This window comes from Procambarus clarkii, chromosome 59, assembly GCF_040958095.1.
Source record: "Procambarus clarkii isolate CNS0578487 chromosome 59, FALCON_Pclarkii_2.0, whole genome shotgun sequence".
Classification (NCBI taxonomy): domain Eukaryota; kingdom Metazoa; phylum Arthropoda; class Malacostraca; order Decapoda; family Cambaridae; genus Procambarus; species Procambarus clarkii.
Genome location: NC_091208.1, coordinates 28,906,970 through 28,930,271, shown reverse-complemented (window position 1 = coordinate 28,930,271; position 23,302 = coordinate 28,906,970). Strand labels below are relative to the sequence as shown.

General features: G+C 45.3%; 1 protein-coding gene across 1 annotated transcript in view; it reads right to left on the bottom strand.

Moving 5' to 3' along the window:
- Positions 1-21,083, bottom strand: part of LOC123768071 (sentrin-specific protease 1) — a 112,238-nt gene extending 91,155 nt beyond the window's left edge. The window contains 3 exon segments of the mRNA XM_045758338.2: positions 10,779-11,342; positions 13,669-13,768; positions 20,930-21,083. Of these exon segments, the coding sequence (XP_045614294.2) occupies positions 10,779-11,342; positions 13,669-13,749 (645 nt within the window). The 5' untranslated portion in view covers positions 13,750-13,768; positions 20,930-21,083.
- Between the last annotated feature and the right edge of the window lie 2,219 nt (positions 21,084-23,302).

Genomic DNA, 23,302 nt, shown 5'->3' with positions numbered 1-23,302 from the left:
GCTAATTTTGCCTAGGTCATTTTGAAGGGCATGAAAGTCATCAGTTTCTCATTCTTTCCAATTGCTTATAATCATCTAACACAACTTGGGTAATTAAACCATATTAACTATTTCCCTCCAAAAATTATTAAGAATCTCATGTATGTGGACAATGAACATTACTGGAGCTGGCCTGGAGACTTGTGGGACTTGCTCGTGACATTTTTCCAATCCAAACCATTGCTTCTCATGAATTGGATCATTGCCTCTATCTATGCTCTAGTAGTAGTAGTAGTTAGCTAGCTAGTTAGTTTTTGATTCAGCTACTCTGAACAAAAAGTTCCAAGCAGCACAGGCAATGGTGAGCAAATTGAACTCGCTCACTCACCTAGTTATGATACCTGCTTATGGGGTTCTGGGAGTTCTTATACTCCCCAAGCCCAGCCCGAGGCCAGGCTTGACTTGTGAGAGTTTGGTCCACCAGGCTGTTGCTTGGAGCGGCCCGCAGGCCCACATACCCACCACAGCCCAGTTGGCCTGGCACTTTTTTTTTAGAAAACACTCTAGTTTCCTCTTGAAGATGTCCACGGTCGTTCTGGCAATATTTCTTATAGTCGCTGGAAGGGTGTTGAATAACCGCGGACCTCTGATGTTTATACAATGTTCTCTGATTGTGCCTCTGGCACCCCTGCTCTTCACTGGTTCTATTCTGCATTTTCTTCCATATCGTTCACTCCAGTATACTGTTATTTTACCGTGTAGATTAGGGACCGTGCTTACGGGGGTTGAGCTTTGGCTCTTTAGTCCCGCCTGTCAACCGTCAATCAACTGATGTACAGATTCCCGAGCCTACTGGAATCAGGCTCCTACTGTTGACAGGGTCTTTAGTCCCGCCTGTCAACCGTCAATCAACTGATGTACAGATTCCCGAGCCTACTGGAATCTAGCCACCTGGCACAGGAGATGTGTGACTGCTCTAGGTATTCATGCTAGTAATCTGCTAGTTACACCACCTTTGTGTTTCAACTTCCAGAAAAGCCTTATATGGGGGGACTTTTAATTCATCCTTTAATTCAAGAAAGATGCAGTTTCTACAGTCATCTATCTTGTATCCTTTACGCTCTTATTAGCTTATGTTTTTCAGTTTCAGAAGTCCTTTAGTTGCATGTCTTTGCACCTATTCCACTTTTCTGATGTGCCTTTTGAGATATGGGCACCATACAACCATGGCATGTTCAAATTTGTGTTTCACAAAAGTTGTGACCAATTTCTTTACTATTTGGCCATTCATGTATTTAAAAGCAATTATGAAGTTGGAATGCATAACATAGGCTCCCTCGCACAACGTTCTTTATGTGGTCCTCGGATGACAGTTTTCTATCCACAACCACCCTGAGGTCCCAGAGAGTTCTTTAAAGCCTTGTCACAATTTGTATTTGTGTGACATTTTCTATTTCACATTTAATTTTATCAGCGAAGTGTTGCTCCATACATATATTTTGTCCAGGTCTTCCTGAAGGGCATGGCAATCGTCTAAGTCTGTATTCCTTCAGGTAGATCACCCATGTAGACGACGAACATTACTGGCGCAAGAAATGAACCTTGTGGTACTCCGCTAGTAAAAGTACAGTCTGATACATTGCCTCTGATTACCGCTCTCATCTTTGTCACTTAAGAAAATTATTCAGCCATGTCAGCAGTCTCCCTGTCACCCCTCCACCATGATCGAGTTTCCAAAACCACTTATGTGGGGCTTTGTCAAAAGCCATTTTTAGGTCCAGATAAATGCAGTCAACCCAACCATCTCTTTCCTGTAAAATCTTTGTGGCTCTATCATAGAAAGTATGTAAATTGGTTACACAGGATCATCTAGATCAAAAACCATATTCTGTCATATTGTATCACTTTTCTCCAGGTATTCTACCCACTTAGTTTTAATTATTTTGTACTATATTTTGACTTAAACTTGTCAATGATACAGGTCTATAGTTAAGGGGGTCTTCGCTGCTGTCATTTTTGTAGACTGGAACTATGTTAGCCTTTATCCACATATCTGCTATAATTCCTGTACACGGGGATACCTTGAGGTTACCTACTTTCCTTTTACCTTACCTTTTTCAGGGATGCCTGAAAAACCAATGGCTTTTTGTGGAATGCTGTGCTCAGGTGCACACACATTCAGAACCCATGGTGAAACTCAATCTGGGTCAACTGCTTTGTTCTTTCTTAGCTCCAAGAGCATTTTTTCCATTTCATCTCTGGACACCTCAATGTGCTCTATGTTGATCTCTGGAATTCTTATTGTGTCTGGTTCTCTGAAGATTTCATCTTGCACAAACATACTTTGAAACTGTTCGTTTAATGTTTCATACATTTAATTTTCCATTAATCTGTTTCCCCTTTTCAACCTCTGAATATTATTCTTTACCTACAATTTGTTTTTAATGAATTTATAAAACAGGCTTGGTTGTTTTACATTTGTCAGCTATCCCTTTCTCAAAATTTCTTTCTGCCTTTTCTCACTTCCGTGTAGTAGTTTCGTGCTTCTTTGTATCGCTGGAATGTTCGAGGGTTAGGCCTCTTCCTATATTGATACCGTGTCTGTGTCGTTTGGTCTCTGGCCCTCTTGCAATTTGTTGAACCAATCATGTTTCCTCATTCTGCATATCTGTTTTGGAATAAATTTTGTTGTGCCTTTCTTGCAATACAACTCATTTACGTGGACAACAACCGTGGACATCTTCAAGAGGAAATTAGATAGTTTCCTCCAAGGAGTGCCAGACCAACTGGGCTGTGGTGGGTATGTGGGCCTGCAGGCCACTGCAGCCTAGTGGACTAAACTCTCACAAGTCAAGCCTGGTCTCGGGCCGGGCTTGGGGAGAAGAACAACTCCCAGAACCCCATCAACCAGGTAACCAGGTATGTCTTGCCTAACAGCAAGTCTTTCCAATCAAATTCATTAAAGAACTTCCTAAGTTCCCCATAGTTTCTTCTCCTAAAATCAGGTTTTTCATCTGCTTCAACTTCCTCATTCTCTTCTAGATTATAATGCATTGCATACTTTATTCCCAAAAGGACATAGATACTTTTGCCCAAGGGGGGAAGAGTACTGAATGTCAAATATATCTTCCTCTTTCCTGGTGAATATCAAATCCAGCATGGAAGGAACATCTCCTTCCCATATCCTCATAGCTTCTTGAACGTGTTGATACATGAATGTCTCCAGGATGAGGTTTACCAATCTCCAGATTCAAGTCCTCCATTCTCGCTTCATAGGCCTCCTCCTGACTACCAGTAGTTGTGATCTATTTTTATCCGCTCTTGCTGTAATCTCTCATGATTTATTAGCCTTCTTTTTATTATCCAGCTCCTCCTCTAACCATGTGTAGCATGACGGTGGACTGTATGCATTTATGATTATCAGTTTATTCCGATTACAAATCTCCAGTGCTATTATGTCAACTTCTTGTGGGTTGGCAATCATTATTTCGTTTACCTTAAAGTGTTCTTTAACCAGCACAGCAATGCTTTCACCTTTCCTAATTTTTCTGTCCCATCTCCAAATTGAATAGTACTTTGGGAATACGATCTTATTTAAAATATCTTTGCGTTTCATCTCCATGAGGGCAAAATGTCTGGCGTCTGCAGCTGTATTTCATCATTTAGCTCTAGTATTTTTTAACTCACTCCATCTATGTTAGTGTATATAATTTTCAGGAACATGTTCCTTCTCCCCTTGTTCTTTACTCCCGCTTTCTTTAGTGCAAGCGCTAAGCCACATTGGTCACGATGGAGAACCATTTCATACTATGATGGAGACGACAGGTTTCCATAGTGTCAAGTGGAACAAATCTAGTAGCAACAAGATATGATTCTGATTTAAATGTATCATGTGATGCTGAGCAATCATACTGTATGCTGGTGGCTAGTGTTGGCATTAGTGGTGCAAACGCTTACTGTTTAAGTGCTCACAATGAAGTGAACTCTGTCATTGTAAAGGGACCATTAGATTAGTTTATTAAAAGTTGTTCAATGTCAACCAACATTTTTTGACTAGTTGTATATGAAAGGGGCTGCAATTGTTCCAAGTTTCAGTACTGCAGCCTAAATAGAAAGGGAGATTTAATTTTTTTGTTTTGTTTTTCAACGAATATTACACATTTTCAAGTGTGTATATACAACCACACGTTTCAGATATAATCATTCTATGACACTTTTCTGACACATTAGCATATAATAAAGATTCTGATGTTAGGAATTTTCCAAAACATGTTTAGTTTCCCTAATACAAATACTGTAGTCAAAGTTCCCCCTCTCCCAAAAATATGCAAATGTAACATGTTTATTGCTATTATAAAATCAATAAATGAACTTGGGAAAAAACACTGACTACAGATTTTAGAGACATACACTCCTACATATAAGGTGCAAGTTTCATGTAAATTGAATAAAAAATGAAAGTTATATGAAAATTTATGTTACTTGAAATACATAAGTTAAAAATAAAGTCTAAGGTGCTGCCATCTGTGGCTGAGGTTGACATCAACCAATTTCCTCCAAAATTGGCACCCTGACAGATAGGCTTATGTGCTGTCAGGTGTATAAGTTTCATGCAAATCATCCGATAAACAAAGAAAAAAAAATAAAATAAAATAAAAAAAAAAAAATTATTTTTAACTTAATTTTTTTTTAATAAAACTAATTATAATTTTTTTTTTAATATGTGCTATTGTGATAGCCGAGAGTCATAGCCATGATTTCAGTTGACACTTGTGTTTGATAATCGTTTTTGACCATTTTGGAAAAATTTTGACACCTAATTCAATATTTTTTTCTCCCTTCCTATTTATGCTACGATGCCGAGACTTGGACCAGATGAAACCCTTTTCATATACAACTCGTCAAAAAAGTTTGATTAAAATCGAACAATTTTAAAAAACTACCCACTGGCCCCTTAAGTTGAAAACATTTGTGGCCCCAGTTACTAAATTTGATGAATTATAGGGCATGGTTATTGTTACCGACTGTAAATCTTATAATACAAGAATTAGGGAGCACTACCACAGGCCTGTTGGCTCATATAAGGCACGTCACCCAAATATCAATCCAATCTCTTTTTGAAACCTGTTAACACTCGATAATACTAGCTGGCAACTCATAACTCGTCAACAAACCCATTTCCAAACAGCACTTCCTAAATCCTCCTCTACAAAGATACAAGGGTACTAAAATACCAACCACAGCAATCAGTGAAATGGACATTAATTGGATATAGAACTGCAGAAAATCTGGTATGACGAAAGGGGTTGTGGAACAGTTCTAGACAATAACTGGCGAGCGAGTTACTGGATAGTTTGAAGCAAATGTTAAGACATATATACAAGAGGGTGTGCTTGAAAATAATAGGAGTGTTGTTGAATAATAATAGCATCACATGGATCAATACACCTGCATTTCCTCTCCTTGTTATTAACATGATCATATATGCACCCCAAAACTATTGATAATCACAACATGGTTCAAATAATTAAACTACACAAACATTCCAAACCCCAAAAATAATTGTGCATAACCAAAAAAAACAGCATTGAATGTAATGAAATGCCATTTTCTGGGTGAGATCTGGAGGCTCCCAGGAGCTTACTAGGCTGATATGCTAATGTCAGACTTTGGCATCAGTCATGTGTATGGAGTTCTGTGGGCCTACCGAGGACCACGAGCCAAAACGTGGCCCCCCTCAGAGAGGCATGGGGAGCAATGGCCTATAGAAACCCCATGTGGTTGGAAGCTTTCTATGTCTGCCTTCGACCGGGTCAGGCACCCAAAAAGGTAAGCATCCCAAAACAAACCCCTATTCTGGTGAAATTATTGCTACCAAAAGCCGAACAAGTGGATAGAACTCCCTAAAAGAAACAAGCAAACGATCATGACGTCACACGTCACCATGCCGTCACACGTCACCATGCCGTCACACGTCACCATGCCGCTGTCTGCGCAGCGGCACGGCTGGAGCTCCCCCCTCCCGGGAGGGAGAAGGGGGAGCCCCAGACCCCTCATGCTGGCTATCCACCCGTCAGTTCTGAGGCTGGATGTCAAAACACACGAAAAAAACGGCGACCTGGGGAAGGGAGGGATGCCGGGGAGCCTATGGGTCTCACCCAGAAAATGGAGTTTAATTACATTCAATGCTGGTTTTCTGGGGGAAACCCCCTTTGGCTCCGAGGAACCAACTACCCAGAGGAAAAACTTAGGGACGTACCCGGGAGGCGGTCATCGCTCACTCCACAACGCGAAGTCGAGACAACTGGCTGCAACCGCCGACCCAAAATAACACAAGCCCAACAAGGCCCGGGACGTGCCCAAGGTAACGAGCAGCCAGGACCCTGTTCGACCGTCAAAAGCCCCATGCCCAAATGACAGCCCAGGACATGATGCCAACGACAGCAAGAGCAGCGAACTTACTAATGTCATGGGCACGGGGACAGACCACAGGCCGGCTAGCCTGAAGAACTCTGCAGACGACCTGGGAGACCCGCACCCGCGAACAGGGAAGAAGGGAAAACTGGATCAACCCAAAGCGTGTCCCCAGACACAGAAACCGTGGCACCCAAAAATGGCGAAGAGCCGCCACCGGACATAAAACATGATGCACGGCCCAACCAACCAACCATCAACAACCCAGGGACCCCTCCGGAAAGCAGCAGTCTCATTCTTCGCCAGAAAAGAAGGAAACGGCTGCAGAAGAACAAAGCCAACACAAAGTCCGAAGGAGCAGAAAACCCCCTGCGCCAGAGGAGAGCATGAAGCTCTCCAACCCGACCCCCATAGACCAATGCCAACAGAAAAGGAGCCTTTGAGAATAATCCTGAACCAAAGGGGCCACAACAAACCGAGGAGAAGAAAGAAAAAGAGCACATTGTCCAATGACCAGGACGGCTCAGACAGCGCACGAGCAGGCCAGAGGTGAAACAATGCAATGAAACAATGAAACAAGCTTGCAAAATGGCACAGAAGTAACATCAATACCAAAAGCAAGCTGATGCGTCTCCGCCAGCGCCGCACGATACAAGGCAACAGTATGGGGCAAGATGACGGCCCCAAACCTCCACAAGAGAAGGACAAGACCACGCCAACAAACGCAGCTACCGAGAAAGGAACAGAAGGAAAAGGAAGGACCGCCAAAAACCCCACACTGCCACCAAGAAGCAGCACGCAGGTGGGACACCATCAACGAAGCCACCCGACCACCAACAGAAGGTGAAAGACTCGAGGAAGAACCGAACCGGCCCCGCCATGGCCAATCGAGCCTAGGAAGAGGCAGAGCCACAGGAAAATCTCGGGTGCGACCAAGGAGCCAGCAGAGCCGTAAACCCAAGCTGGCAAATGAGATGGGAAAAACAATTAAGAAAAAAAAAGTGCAAACGTACGCCATCAGACCAGTACCCGAACCAAGGAGTACGAGCTAAGAGGATATGATCACCACATGTAAGATTCCCAAAGGAAGGGATAGGATAGAAAAGACCGACTTCGGGACCCCAGGGGCACACCCACCAGGGGGGACTGGTGGAAGGAGAGCCCAAACGGGCCAAAGAGACATGGGAAAGTAGTATTACAGTGTCAGTAGTAGACAGGTGGAAAGCATAAGGAAGCAGTATGGTGGAGGATGACACCACACACAGCTTCTAGCGCAGATAAGATAGAGCCCAGCAGGCCCAGGAACCTGCACGAGAGCGAATGACAGGCGAGAAGCAGGATCGAAAAGACAGAGCTCAACACCCGCAAACACAACTAGATAAGACAACTAGGTAAGTACCGTACAGAGAATCCAATGTATGGAAGGGCTAAGCCAGGCACTGCAAGACGTGCAAGGAATGAGTGACCCAGATAAAACTATGAAAAACGGGGCCCATGACCCCCCATGCAACCATTAACCCAGACGAACAAGTAAGGCCCCAGGAAGCATGGGGGGGTCAAACAAAAATCCACAGCCAATCCCCAACACTCAGCCACAGCATGAAAACTGCAGCAAAACGTCACCTCAAAACGTCCAGACAGGAACACACACACTCCCATAACATATACCCCCACCATTGTACCTCGTAACCTGGGGGAGGAAGGGCCCCCTATTTGGACTCGAGCATGGGCTGGACATGCATAAGAGTGGGACTGGATGGGTATAAATAGGAGCTGCCTCGTATTGCCCAATAGGCCTGCTGCAGTCACCTGTGTTCTGATGTTCTTATATACGTATCCCAAAACCACAAACCACTGCCTGGCCGAAAGAGATGCCAGACTGCATAAACTCGCCTGCAGAACGTAGGTACGAATGTGTCACGACACAACGTACCTGAGAAGATTCCGGGAGCACTGCCAGTGGAAGAAGGCAAGAGCCGCACATGCAGAAGAGTAGGGTAGAGGCAAAGGAGGAGTCCCAGACCCATACGCAGGGAAAACCCAGCGTCCTCCCCATAGCAGGAAACCAGAATGCCCCCAGGAGCTATGGGGCACGGACTGGAGAACTGAGAAGAGCGAGAGGTGAAGCACCTGAGAAAAGGGACGCAAAACCCCAGCACACGTGCACACCGCCCGTATCTAAAACAACCACGGCGCATGCGCAGCAGGGATGCCAGATGTGGGTCACCAGAAGTTGCGAGCTGGAGAAGAAACCACGAATGCTACTAGAAAAATAGACAAAACAGTGTTGTTAACACTTTGATGTTCTGGGTCCGAAAAAAAAAAGCTCGGGAAACCGGACAAGCACTGAAGAAGGGAGCCTACTGGCAGACTCATACAACACGGCTGGAGGAACAGGCTCGAATGCCTCCGTCACTACCCCCGGAAGGGGGGAATCCCCGAGACCGCCCGAGTCTCAAGACACACGAAGCCCCACCTCGACCCCGAACCCACAAACGGTAAGGATCCGGATGCAGGGAGGAAGGGACCATAACAGGGGAAAGACAAGGGGGGCGCAGAAGGAACAAAACCAAAGCGTCCAATACCCCTATGCCCCGTCACACAAGGGAACAGAGCAACCCTCGAACTCGCACAAAGCAAGGGGGGACTCCGGGGCCACAACCATCGGACCCACATGCCCCCACAGGGTTTGCCAGGATCCTGATCGTTTACCTACAGGGACTCACGCCCAGGTAATTTGCTGGACTCACACCCAGCAGTACCCAGGCAGAGTACTGCTAACCGGCGCCCATAAATACCAAACAACTTTCTAAGAACTGAACCCCCGGGACGTGTACACTCACAGGGACCTAGCAGGGGAAACTACCGGAAGAAGGAAGAGTACTCAACACACGGGACAAGAACCAAGGTAGACCCCCACCAGGCAGAAAAACAAAAAGAAAAAGAAAACCCCGCAAGAGGACAGCGTATCTAGGAGGAACACAGCCGGCCGCCATGATTGGTGAAAACAACCTGCGCAGTACCCTGTGCCCCTACCAGTGCAAACTGCCCCCTACCCCCAAGGCAAACAAAGGAGACAGAACACCCGAGCACACAAAGAGCGGCCGAAAACCATGCAGTAAACGGCCAAGCAGGGGCAGGACCCAAGGAATTTGTGGAAGGTAACCCCAAGCCCCAAGGGCAGTACTTACAGGGCACCTAGGGAAGAAAACCCTAGGCGCATGCAGCCTGAGTACTGGAGAATCACTCCCGGCTCACGCATCACCTAGAAGACAGTCACCACACTCTAGATACAGTGCTGAGACAACCACCGGAGCCAGAGCACACGACCTCAGCCTCTATCATCAGCCTTAGAACTGACGGGTGGATAGCCGGCGTGAGGGGTCTAGGCTCCCCTTTCCCCCTCCTGGGGAGGGGGGAGCTGCGCACACAGCGGCGCGGCGATGTGTGACGTCATGATCGTTTGCTCGTTTCTTTTAGGGGAGTTCTATTCACTTGTTCGGCTTTTGGTAGCAATAATGTCACCAGAATATTTGTTTGTTTTAGGATGCTTACCTTTCTGGGTGCCTGACCTGGTCGATTGCTGACATACCTGCTTGATGGGGTTCTGGGAGTTCTTCCACTCCCCAAGCCCGGCCCGAGGCCAGGCTCGACTTGTGAGACTTTGGTCCACCAGGCTGTTGCTTGGAGCGGCCCGCAGGCCCACATACTCACCACAGCCCGGCTGATCCGGAACTTCTTGGAAAAGTCCAGTTTTCTCTTGAAGATGTTCACGGATGCTTCCAACCACACGGGGGGTTTCTATAGGCCATTGCTCCCCATGTCTCTGAGGGGGCCAGGTTCTGGCTCATGGTCCCTGGTAGGCCCACAGAACTCCATACACATGACTAATGCCAAAGTCTGACATTAGCATATCAGCCTAGTAAGCTCCGGGGAGCCAAAGGGGCTCCCCCCAGAAAAATGGCCTGGGCTAAACTGCTCGCCAAATGAAGTTGCTTGATTCAGTTTTACCATACATTGAAAAAATGTTTTCAGTGTCAACATGACAACATTCTTCAGATACAGAAAACAATTATTAAATATTGTGCCTCTGAGCTACAGTGCCCTCTCATGAAACATATCTAACTTTTAGGATTACTGTATGCACAAACATTAGTGATCACAAGGGAATCTGAAATGGCTCTCAGGATAACACCCAAACAAAATATGCTTTAGTATTCTGTACTGTACTAGGTCTGAGGTCAGGACAATAAGGCATCATCAAGACACTGAACAGATGTAAACAAAAATTATACAAGTATCCCAGTTGATCCTTCATAAATGTCAAACCTACATGCAGTTAGAGCAAGCATAGCTAATATTTTTATTAGAAGACAATAACTTACTTTAACATCTGATGCCTGGGACTCGTGTGAAGAAGGCTGATCAGAAGTGTCCACTCTGTCCGTCCGGTGAGCGTCTCCATGTGTTCTGGAGCGTGCCTGAGACGGTTCACTTTCAGGTTGGTACGGAGAGGCTCTAGGTGAGGATGGTGGACTGTTGGAGGGTTGCGAGCCACCCTGAGAGGGGGTGCCGTTCTCTTCTCGTCGTCTTTTTTTGGGTAATGGACTCGATCTATCTTCCCGCCCACTTCTAGAGGGCGCGGGTCTTTTACTTTCGTCTCCCGGTGGTGGTTCGTCGGGTACAGCCAAACCTTTAATCTGAAGCATTTCTGCCGCTTTAATGAGTCTTGCGAGGTCATTCTGAGCCACACTAACAACACCGGCATACATGTAGCTGAGTAATGCCTCTAGTTCATCAGGTTTAACATCTTTCAGCACTATAATTGGGTGTTTACATGGTGTGTGCTCAAACATATTTTCAAAATATTCACTACATGTTGATAGCACCAACTTATGCACAGGGTAAAACTTTCCTTCACAGGCCAGGGTTGCATCTGTGTACCGCTCCTGAAAAATATTTAAACAGTATATAAATCAAATGCCCTTTATAATATATTTAAGAATAAAATAATTTAGAAATCTATTACGAATAATGTAGATTATTTTAATAGAGTAATATTAAAACAGAAGATACAAGTAACCTATAATTATGTACAATACATTATGTACAGTTATGTACAATTATGTACAGTAATGTACATCCATTTGTCAACTGCCTACTTGATAACCTTACAAAAAATAAAATATGCAATTCTAGGAAGCTACCCAATTTAGTGTAAATGAGGGTTTGCCTCAAGTGTATAAATGAATTACAACAACAAAAATCCTAACCGATATACACTTTTTCAACACACAGTGAAAGTGCTTTATAAGTAATAAATGATGTAGCAGAATATCAGTGCCACATTAACCCAAGCTCTGATACACAGATACTCTAGACCAAAGAGCCAGAGCTCAACCCCCCCCCCCCCCTGCAAGCACAACTAGGTGATTACAGTCACCAATACAACTACAGCACAGGGAGATTCCCCTGGGGTCGAAATGTCTAAAACGTGCATATCGACCTCCACCTTCTGGATATACAAATCCATGTCAGCAGTACAAACGGGTCTACAGCAGCATGGTTATTGCCACGTGGCTACGTGCCCATACATACTACATTACATCTAGGCGAAAATGCGGCCAGTGGTCATTACCGTATGCTGCTGTCCATCACGTCACTCGTCAGAACATTTACGAGTGAAGTGTATGTTTCTTTGTTTCTTTGTTTTTTAATTTATTGGGGAGAAATGCCATGAAAAATATCTGATAAGAGGAGGAAGTTTTGCTGGTGTTGCACCATCCACCGAGAATACAGAACATGTAATTGGTTCAGCACCAAAGCAGTTACCATAACAAAATAAACATTATTTCTGATAATTCGCCTAAAGTCAATACTCTTGTTGCAACAGGAAGTCTGGAGAATCACATTGTTTAAACAGAGCATCTTCAAAGACAATTGAAGAACCAACCAATTTATGCCGGGGGAGCCGGTCGGCCGAGTGGACAGCACACTGGACTTGTGATCCTGTGGTCCCGGGTTCGATCCTGGGCGCCAGCGAGAAACAATGGGCAGAGTTTCTTTCACCCTATGCCCCTGTTACCTAGCAGTAAAATAGGTACCTGGGTGTTAGTCAGCTGTCACGGGCTGCTTCCTGGGGGTGGAGACCTGGTCGAGGACCGGGCCGCAGGGACACTAAAGCCCCGAAATCATCTCAAGATAACCTCAAGATGTCGCTACTATGTTAACAGGTGAATTAATACTCTGCGGTTCCCATGGAACAAGCCACCAAATGTGGAGTGGCCATTACCAACTCTTATTAAAATGCCGGACAAGTGTTGAAAGAATGGTGGATATAATACAGGACATAACATACACACACACACACACTATATTTTGAGGATATTCCTTTACAAATGGATGATAAGACCACCTGCCCATCCACCCACTGTCATATTTTGGCTAATACTTGTCAGTAACATAACTGCATTTTCATTTTGAACGAGGCATCATTGTACAAGTCTCCACTGTCTATATACTGTATACCATATATATCGCACACTTCTTCGTAATGGTATTTCTGCGGCCCTAAGTGCAGGTGTAACATTCCTGCATAAAACAAAATTGAAAGATACAGTACAGTGTATGGGAAAAATTTAGTTCCCAGAGGCCACCAAAACTTAATTTTGCCAACATTTTATTTGACAAGACAAATATTATTTGTTTTTTATTTTAACATTGATATTTAAAGCTCCCTTCACTTTCCAGCCATAAATTCAGCACTTTATGAAATCCAAAATACTTGAGATATGCACCTGTAAATACATAAAACTCTTAAAGCAATCAAGCATTATCTTGCGGACTGTCGTCAGCAAGTCCAACTTGCTGACGACAACATGGTAAACCCGAGGATTAGTGTGGATTATATGCACTAATCAGCTTAAATCTAATCTCAAACACATGTAACTGAGAAATGCATCCAAACACTTTATACACTCCAACACCACACAGGCCAGCTGTATTTTAATTTTTCAGTTTTTAATATAATTTAAGTGGCTGGATACCCGAGCTTTACCCTACAATGGGCTACCAAAGAACCAGGATACCACCACACAATCTTGGCATACACATACAACAATATCAACCAGTCACTTGTTATACCATAAACACAGGCACTACTTCCTGACAAAATATTTCATAACATTTAGCACAAAAAAAAACTGTCAACACCATACAAGTGAATCACTTCCAAGAGTTCTCTATTAACTCTGTCATATGCTCTAACATTTTTACCTTTTCCCTGAGTGTTGATAGGATGTGGCAAAATGTTGCTCTGTGATTGTTCCAGTACAATGATAGCATTCCGTCCCCCATCTTGGCAAAAGTTTCTCATCTGCAAGAAATAAAGAATACATTTAGTAACTTGTAAAGAATGATTATAAATTACTGAGCAGTACTTAAAAAAAAACTCAACAAACTCTTAATACCCGACTTAATTATATACCAAATTTAATTCAGAAGGTATCAAAGGAGGTACCCACATTACACACACTACCTGTATCTCCAGAAATGCACACACCATGAAATAGTTTTAAAAGCTAGATGTGGCTCTAGATTTCTAAACACGAAAATTAGACACACATGCAATTACATCGTACAATGGAAACATCGCTAGCCACTAGTTTCTTTGTGGTCAGCTTACCTAGCATTATTTTAAATATAAATGATAGTTACAGAAAAAAGTAGATAACATGAACACATCAAAACACAAGCTCACACACACACTTCAAGAACTTCAAGAACAAGAGGTCAAAGATTTAAACTAACGAAACAAAGCTGCCAGAGATATATACGAAAATTCACTTTTGTAAACAGTGGCAGACGGTTGGAACAAGTTAAGTGAGAAGGTGGTGGAGGCCAAAACCGTCAATAATTTCAAAGCATTATATGACAAAGAGTGCTGGGAAGACGGGACACCATGAGCGTAGCTCTCATCCTGTAACTACACTTAGGTAATTACACTTAGGTAATTACACACTAGGGGTGTTTCTGGATAGTAGACAACAGATGACCACCTAAACTGACATGGTTGAAGGAGCCTATGCTACACTTTTCAACTTTAAGAATTGCTTTTAAATACATGGATGGTGATATAGCAAAAACCGTTCATGACTTTTGTTAGACCAAAATTGGAATATGCAGCAGTTGTATGGGACCCATATTTCAAGAAGCAAATCAATAAGCAGGAAGAAGTGCAAAGACACGCTACAAAAGGGGCTTCTGAAACTGAAAAACAAGAGGTACGAGGAGAGCCTTGAGGTGTTCAGTATACCAAGGCTACAAGACTCAAGAGAGGCAATATGATCACTAAATAAAAAAATAATAACAGGAATCTACAAAATTGGCAACTTGCAGCTTTAAGAACAAGGGGTCATAGATTCAAGCTAAGGAAACAAAGGTACCAAAAAAGACAGAAGGATCTCTATAACAAACAGTGGCAGACGGTTCAAACAAGTGAGAAGGCGGTGGAAGCCAAAACCATCAGTAATTTCAGTCATATGACAGTACTGGGAAGACAGAACACCATGAGCATAGCCTTCATCCTCTAACTACATTCCAGCAATTGTACCGTCAGACACAGTCAAACACACTGATAAACCTGTCCCAATCAACAACGGAGAAATACGGCGGCCAAGCCCCCTTTATGAATAAAAAACTTTACACACGACAAAACTGAAGACGCATGTATTTTTTGCTTCAATCATGTCCTCTGCTTGAATCACAACTCTATACGTTTTATCAATGTTCGGCAAATACCAGTAATTGCCACTTGACTGTCAATGCCATCTGTTGAGCGCACCCGTCCCCATTTTCTGTTCCTGGTGGAAGGATGTGATCTTACTGATACCTGTGTAGTTTCCTTACTATACAATTTTTACTATTCAGAAGTGATGTGGAGGGTACCTTAGTCAACAAGTCAGTTCACCCAGTGCAGTCCTGTACTCAAGATTTGTTCCAATGGGAATAAGTAGGCCGAGTCAGTGGAGACTGAATAGTCTGATAACCAGCATAATATTGGTGAATGGACCGACGAATCCCAAGATGTCCCAGTTGAGTTACGGAATGGAATTAACATCCGTCTGTCCTCCAAGTTAACCACTTAACTGCGCCAACCAAGTATTCTCGGTCGGCGGGAAACTGCGCCAACCAAGAAAACTCTGATTTTTCCATACCCATCCTAAATGTGTGCAGGGTTGGTTGTGTACGAAATGAGCTCTTAGGACCTCCAGTGAGAGGCAGCCATTTTGGAAAAAAATCCCAGAATGCCCTAGGGCTGCTGGCTGGGTTAGTACTGAAAGGGCAACCATGGGTGGCACACGTGCCTCTGGCTCCCAAACACCTGTCCGACGCGGTGTTGAAAGATCGCGCTGACGGTGAAATTCAAACCTTATTGTTTGAAGAACATAAGGGTCATAATATTGAAGCTAGGCGCAATAAGGACCTAACACAAAGGTCGGATGCAAGTGATACGGCACCTATGAGGACGATACAGCGAGCGTATCCTGTTGTAGCTCTGAGCACCATCCTTGCCCACCTATGCTATGCTATCTCCAATTTATTTAGATGATACATAGATGAATCATTTTCTGCGTTCAGTGATGATGCATCTGATACTAGTAGCATTGATGAATGGTGTTAGCAGCTTCCATGGTGGCGTTTTCCATAGATATTTTCAAGAATAGCTGAATCTCTTCTTGACTGACGGACACTCTTTGAGGCTGGCTGAATTTCTTCCTGTGTGGGACCTTGCCAAGTGATCTTTTCACGACTACCTTACAAACTGATCTTTTCCTGCAATCTATTCAAGACTACCTTACGTTTTACAAGCTTGGCTACATACCACCTACAGGTACAGTACTAATGCCAAGAGTGTACGTGAGTGCGTTATTTGCAAGCACACAGAACGAGGAAACAGGAAGCGAAAATCTATCTGTACCTGGTGCAACGAGAGTGAAGTCGCACTGTGTACCATGGACGACTACGTTGATTATTACTCGCTTCCGAAGTACCGAGTGTGTAATACAATGTTACTGTGTAAATAGTGTGTGAAACTACATATTGTAATTTTAGTAGATTTTTTAACAAGTAATATTGCAACAATAAACATTTATTGTAAACACATTACTGACACATGTATCACAGTTCCATGGGACATTATGAACGTTCTACTGTATACATATTGTCAAGGACACAAATATGCATCATATACAATAAAAAAAATAAGATCGCATTGGAAATACATAGAAAAAATAATTGAAAATATCTGTGGCAACACCCAGTGCTTAAATGGCCTGCGCGACCACGTCTGTGCGAATCATGCACGGGCGACCACAGATAACATCGCCTCGCACCTTGTCCACATCCCCACAACCAAAGTAAGTGGAATTTGGTATTTATTTCAGAGACATGTTCAGGGAAGGGAATTTATCATTTTACGAAGAAAACCAGAATTTTTTGGAATTTCACAATAAACTTGGCGCAGCACGGTGGTTAAGGCTCATTACAGGTGAAACCTTTAGGGAAAGCCAGCCAGCGAGTTGTTGGAGAGTCCAAAGTGGTGTTTTGACACTAAGACTGGCCCACAATTTACCGAGAAAGGTGGACTCGCCGGCACGAGTACTGTAGAAGAAAGGCTCAGGGACAGAACCTTGAGTTGTACGATAAGAGGACGCGCTGGGATAGGAGATCGCAGAAGTTCTTTTATACTGCCCTGTGAATGACACCTGCGGTGTTGTGTGTTGTACATATGTAATAAGCACATATAGTTGAGAAGTACACATGGTGATGGTTTTGTTTAGTGTTGTTTACCCACAATTCTGAATATTATTGACCGAATATTATTATTATTTCACAGAGATCACACTAACGTGATGCTCAGTCGATTAAGGCAGTGTCTGGAATGCTCTCGGACGCAGGTTCGAATCTTTGTCACAGCCCTTGTGGATTTGTTTATTATTATTTAATATTTAATATTATAGCTTTAGGTATTGTATGTACTAGCTCTATCTATAAATCCAACATTATGTTTGTAACTCCTCATCTATGTATATACTTTTCCCTGAATAAAAATTTGAATTTGAATTGAATTACTGTACTGTCAGTTTGACAGTCATTTGAATTGTCATTACTGTCATAGGTAGGTTAATAACCTACCTATGACTCTGGTATGGATCTGGTAAGGACAGGTACTAAGGCCCCACTGAAAGTGAGTGGAAAGAACCTGGTTACTGGCTAAGTGAGGCCGTAACAGGCCAATAGTTGAACTTTACAACCTAACCTAACTTAAATTAGGCCTGATTATTCAACATATTCTAGTATGCAATAAAGTACATTAAAGTTGATGAATGCATCTTTGGGGTCGACCGCTGGTTGGACGAGCCTAGCCTGACAACAGGTTGCAAAGGCAGGCAGACAGACAGACAGACCGACACTGGAGGAAGGGGGAATACAGTACTGGGAATATATGTAAGATTTTAATGGAAACTGATAAGGTAGACAAAGCAGCATTGTTCAAAGCTAGGAACAGCAGACCAAGAGGTTATAGATAGAAACTAAGACAAAGAATGCCAGAAAGAACTTTCAGTGTCGGCTATCAATAAGTGAAAAAGGTTAGACGTACAAGTCGTTGGAAGCTAATTCAAATCAAAGTTTTAAATGTAAATATGATAAAAGCATGAGAAATGAGTCACTGCATTAATCTAAGAACATTTGGAAGGCAGGGGCTAGCAGCCTAGCTCGACCCCTAGAAGCACATCTAGGCGAGTACATACAGATAGGATTTGACACATACCCACACGCATGTGTGTCTGTGTGCGCTGGGTGGCTGAGTGGACAGTGCTCTAGACTCATGGACCTAGGGACCGGGGGTTCGATCCACGCACCCGGCGGAGGCAGACAGGCAGAACAGGAAGCCAGACACACGATTGATTAGATGATTGTCATGCCCTTCAAGAAGACCTGGACAAAATAAGTACATGGAGCGCCACGGCAAATGGAATTTAATGTTAATAAATGTCATGTTATGGAATGTGAAATAGAACATAGACCCCACACAACCTATATATTATGTGAGAAATCTTTAAAGAATTCTGATAAAGAGAGAGATCTAGGGGTGGTTCTAGATAGAAAACTATCACCTGAGGACCACATAAAGAATATTGTGCAAGGAGCCTATGCTATGCTTTCTAATTTCAGAATTGCTTTTAAATACATGGATGGTGATATACTAAAGAAATTGTTCATGACTTTTGTTAGGCCAAAGCTAGAATATGCAGCTGTTGTGTGGTACCCATATCTTAAGAAGCACATCAACAAACTGGAAAAGTGCAAAGACATGCTACTAAGTGGCTCCCAGAACTGAAGGGCAAGAGCTACGAGGAGAGGTTAGAGGCATTAAATATGCCAAAACTAGAAGACAGAAGAAAAAGAGGTGATATGATCACTACATACAAAATAGTAACAGGAATTGATAAAATCGACAGGGAAGACTTCCTGAGACCTGGCACTTCAAGAACAAGAGGTCATAGATTTAAACTAACGAAACAAAGCTGCCGGAGAAATATACGAAAATTCACTTTTGTAAACAGAGTGGTAGACGGTTGGAACAAGTTAAGTGAGAAGGTGGTGGAGGCCAAGATCGTCAGAAGTTTCAAAGCGTTATATGACAAAGAGTGCTGGAAAGACGGGACACCACGAGCGTAGCTCTCATCCTGTAACTACACTTAGGTAATTACACTTAAGTAATTACACAGTACCAAATTTTTCAAGATGAGGGATGGTTACTGGTGGCCTGAAGAAGCAAATGTGGGCTCCATGTATGTGCAGGACTATTTTACATTTGTTAAATATGCAAATCATATATATGCCAATTGCATGGTGGGACATTACTCCTGTCATATATGTATGTCAAGCTCATGGTGGGTCATGTTACTCCTGTCATATATGTATGCCAAGCTCATGGTGGAACACGTTACTCCTGTCATATATGTATGTCAAGCTCATGGTGGGTCATGTTACTCCTGTCATATATGTATGCCAAGCTCATGGTGGAACACGTTACTCCTGTCATATATGTATGTCAAGCTCATGGTGGGTCATGTTACTCCTGTCATATATGTATGCCAAGCTCATGGTGGAACACGTTACTCCTGTCATATATGTATGTCAAGCTCATGGTGGGTCATGTTATTCCTGTCATATATGTATGTCAAGCTCATGGTGGAACACGTTACTCCTGTCATATATGTATGTCAAGCTCATGGTGGAACACGTTACTCCTGTCATATATGTATGCCAAGCTCATGGTGGGACAAGTTACTCCTGTCATATATGTATGCCAAGCTCATGGTGGAACACGTTACTCCTGTCATATATGTATGCCAAGCACAGCTCAAGGAATAATTGAGCCACAGAGACGTTAGAAAGAACTTTTTCAGTGTCAGAGTAGTTAACAGGTGGAATGCATTAGGCAGTGATGTGGTGGAGGCTGACTCCATACACAGTTTATAATGTAGATATGATAGAGCCCAGTAGGCTCAGGAATCTGTACACCAGTTGATTGACAGTTGAGAGGCGGGACCAAAGAGCCAGAGCTCAACCCTCGCAAGCACAACTAGGAGAGTACGCAGACAGGCAGACAGAATATAGAAGCAGTGTGCGGGACAGAATGCCACCTGGAGTGCCACAACTGACAAGAGTGCCAGCAGGTGCCACCGACAGCCAACACGGCACAAGTTGACAATGAGGACGGACCTGGCCAGGTACTGGCTAGCCACCAGGCTCCGCCACTGGGATAGATAGAGTGGATAGAGGGCTAGACCTGCGTGGGTAGAGGTGACAGGGAGCCAGCAGGTCAGGGGAGGTCAAGGGTTACGACCGCTCGTATAACAAGCCATCACAACTTGGTGCCAGCCATGAATAGTTAGAGACACTACGGGCTCACCATAGCCCGTGCTACATGGACACCTCGTTCCCAGTAGCTAAATCTAAAACAACAACAACAACATGATGCCAGCAAATGTCTTAACCTTCACAGGTTACTGACATTCTCCCCCCCCCCCACACCTCCCCTACGCCTCCCAGTGACAATTGTCATCAATAGGCCTACGGCGAGGCGTGGAGGCCTAGGGAGGTGAGGCCAGGGCGTGCAGGGGGGGGCGGGGAGGGGCGGCCATCAGGTGTGGGGGAAAATGGCCACTGTCTTGGCTTTGTTTGGGGGGGCGGCGCGCCCACCCCGCCCACCACCGCCCACACCCCGCCCACCACCAGCCTGCCGCCCACCTAGAGCTCCCTGAGAGGGCGGTAGTGGCGGCGAGAGCGGGGAGCCAGGCGCCGGGGACGGTGAAGGGGGCCGAGAAGGGCGGCGTGGCGTCGCCCCCAAGCCTGCGCTGCTCCTCTGCTCCTTCTTCACCACTACTCCACTAACCACCACCTACCCCGCCCCTCCACCACTACTCTACACCTGCCCCAACTACTCCCGAGACTCATAACATACCTGTCAATATAACCTGGCGGGATAATAACGGCTTATATTGGAACCAACGGTTAGGAAACAAAGGACATGTTCCGTCAGCGCTAAGTAATGGCGGCCGGCGGCTCCCTCAGGGGCTACGGGCGGCGTCACCCTCCCACTTCTCCACTTGCATCATTAACCTCTATTACCCTTTCAAATAACTTTGTCACTACCCAGAAAAAAACAGTTGCTATTTAATATATGTTTGCCGTCGAAAATGACCTCCAGCCCATATTATTGATTAATTTATTGACTTGGATGATATATGTTCTCAATGTATGACTTTGCTGTACAAAAATTAGTTTGGGCAAAAATTTTATTTTAAAATTACTAATAATGTCTAAATTTATATAAAAGCTAAACTATATTAGGTTAAATAGTTTGAATTGGCATGCAGGCTTGCCAACAGTAAGAGGTCGGGCAGGTTGTCCACCCTGACACCAGCGTCCCCGAGCGGCAGGGAAAAATGTCTTATGGGGCGGTAATGGGGGTCTACCATGGGGCGGTAATGGGGTGTCTACCATGGGGCGGTAATGGGGGTCTACCATGGGGCGGTAATGGGGGGTCTTCCATGGGGCGGTAATGGGGGTCTACCATGGGGCGGTAATGGGGGTCTTCCATGGGGCGGTAATGGGGGTCTACCATGGGGCGGTAATGGGGGTCTACCATGGGGCGGTAATGGGGGTCTTCCATGGGGCGGTAATGGGGGTCTACCATGGGGCGGTAATGGGGGTCTACCATGGGGCGGTAATGAGGGTCTACCATGGGGCGGTAATGGGGGGTCTTCCATGGGGCGGTAATGGGGGTCTACCATGGGGCGGTAATGGGGGTCTACCATGGGGCGGTAATGGGGGTCTACCATGGGGCGGTAATGGGGTGTCTACCATGGGGCGGTAATGGGGGTCTACCATGGGGCGGTAATGGGGGTCTACCATGGGGCGGTAATGGGGTGTCTTCCATGGGGCGGTAATGGGGGGTCTTCCATGGGGCGGTAATGGGGGTCTTCCATGGGGCGGTAATGGGGTGTCTTCCATGGGGCGGTAATGGGGGGTCTTCCATGGGGCGGTAATGGGGGGTCTTCCATGGGGCGGTAATGGGGGGTCTTCCATGGGGCGGTAATGGGGGGGTCTTCCATGGGGCGGTAATGGGGGTCTTCCATGGGGCGGTAATGGGGGGGTCTTCCATGGGGCGGTAATGGGGGGGTCTTCCATGGGGCGGTAATGGGGGGTCTTCCATGGGGCGGTAATGGGGGGTCTTCCATGGGGCGGTAATGGGGGGTCTTCCATGGGGCGGTAATGGGGGGTCTTCCATGGGGCGGTAATGGGGGGTCTTCCATGGGGCGGTAATGGGGGTCTTCCATGGGGCGGTAATGGGGGTCTTCCATGGGGCGGTAATGGGGGGGTCTTCCATGGGGCGGTAATGGGGGGTCTTCCATGGGGCGGTAATGGGGGGTCTTCCATGGGGCGGTAATGGGGGGTCTTCCATGGGGCGGTAATGGGGGTCTACCATGGGGCGGTAATGGGGGGTCTTCCATGGGGCGGTAATGGGGGTCTTCCATGGGGCGGTAATGGGGGGGTCTTCCATGGGGCGGTAATGGGGGGGTCTTCCATGGGGCGGTAATGGGGATCTTCCATGGGGCGGTAATGGGGGGTCTTCCATGGGGCGGTAATGGGGGTCTACCATGGGGCGGTAATGGGGGGTCTTCCATGGGGCGGTAATGGGGGTCTTCCATGGGGCGGTAATGGGGGGGTCTTCCATGGGGCGGTAATGGGGGGGTCTTCCATGGGGCGGTAATGGGGGGTCTTCCATGGGGCGGTAATGGGGGTCTTCCATGGGGCGGTAATGGGGGTCTTCCATGGGGCGGTAATGGGGGTCGTCCATGGGGCGGTAATGGGGGTCGTCCATGGGGCGGTAATGGGGGTCGTCCATGGGGCGGTAATGGGGGTCTTCCATGGGGCGGTAATGGGGGTCTTCCATGGGGCGGTAATGGGGGTCTTCCATGGGGCGGTAATGGGGGTCTTCCATGGGGCGGTAATGGGGTGTCTTCCATGGGGCGGTAATGGGGGTCTTCCATGGGGCGGTAATGGGGTGTCTTCCATGGGGCGGGGAAGGGGGCCGGAATTGTTCATAATAATATTAATATTTTTATTTACAAGAAGGTACGATGGGTTTGTGAGTTTACGCAAGATTGGTATGTTTTACAGTCTTGCAAAGCCACACAGCGTCTGAAGCATAGCGTTTCTTTATTTTTTTTAATTTTTGCCCCGAGGGGCGAGTTTATTGGGCAGCGTCACTCATCCTGTGAGTGGACACACCACCATAGTGACAGTATTGGGCAGCGACACTCATCCTGTG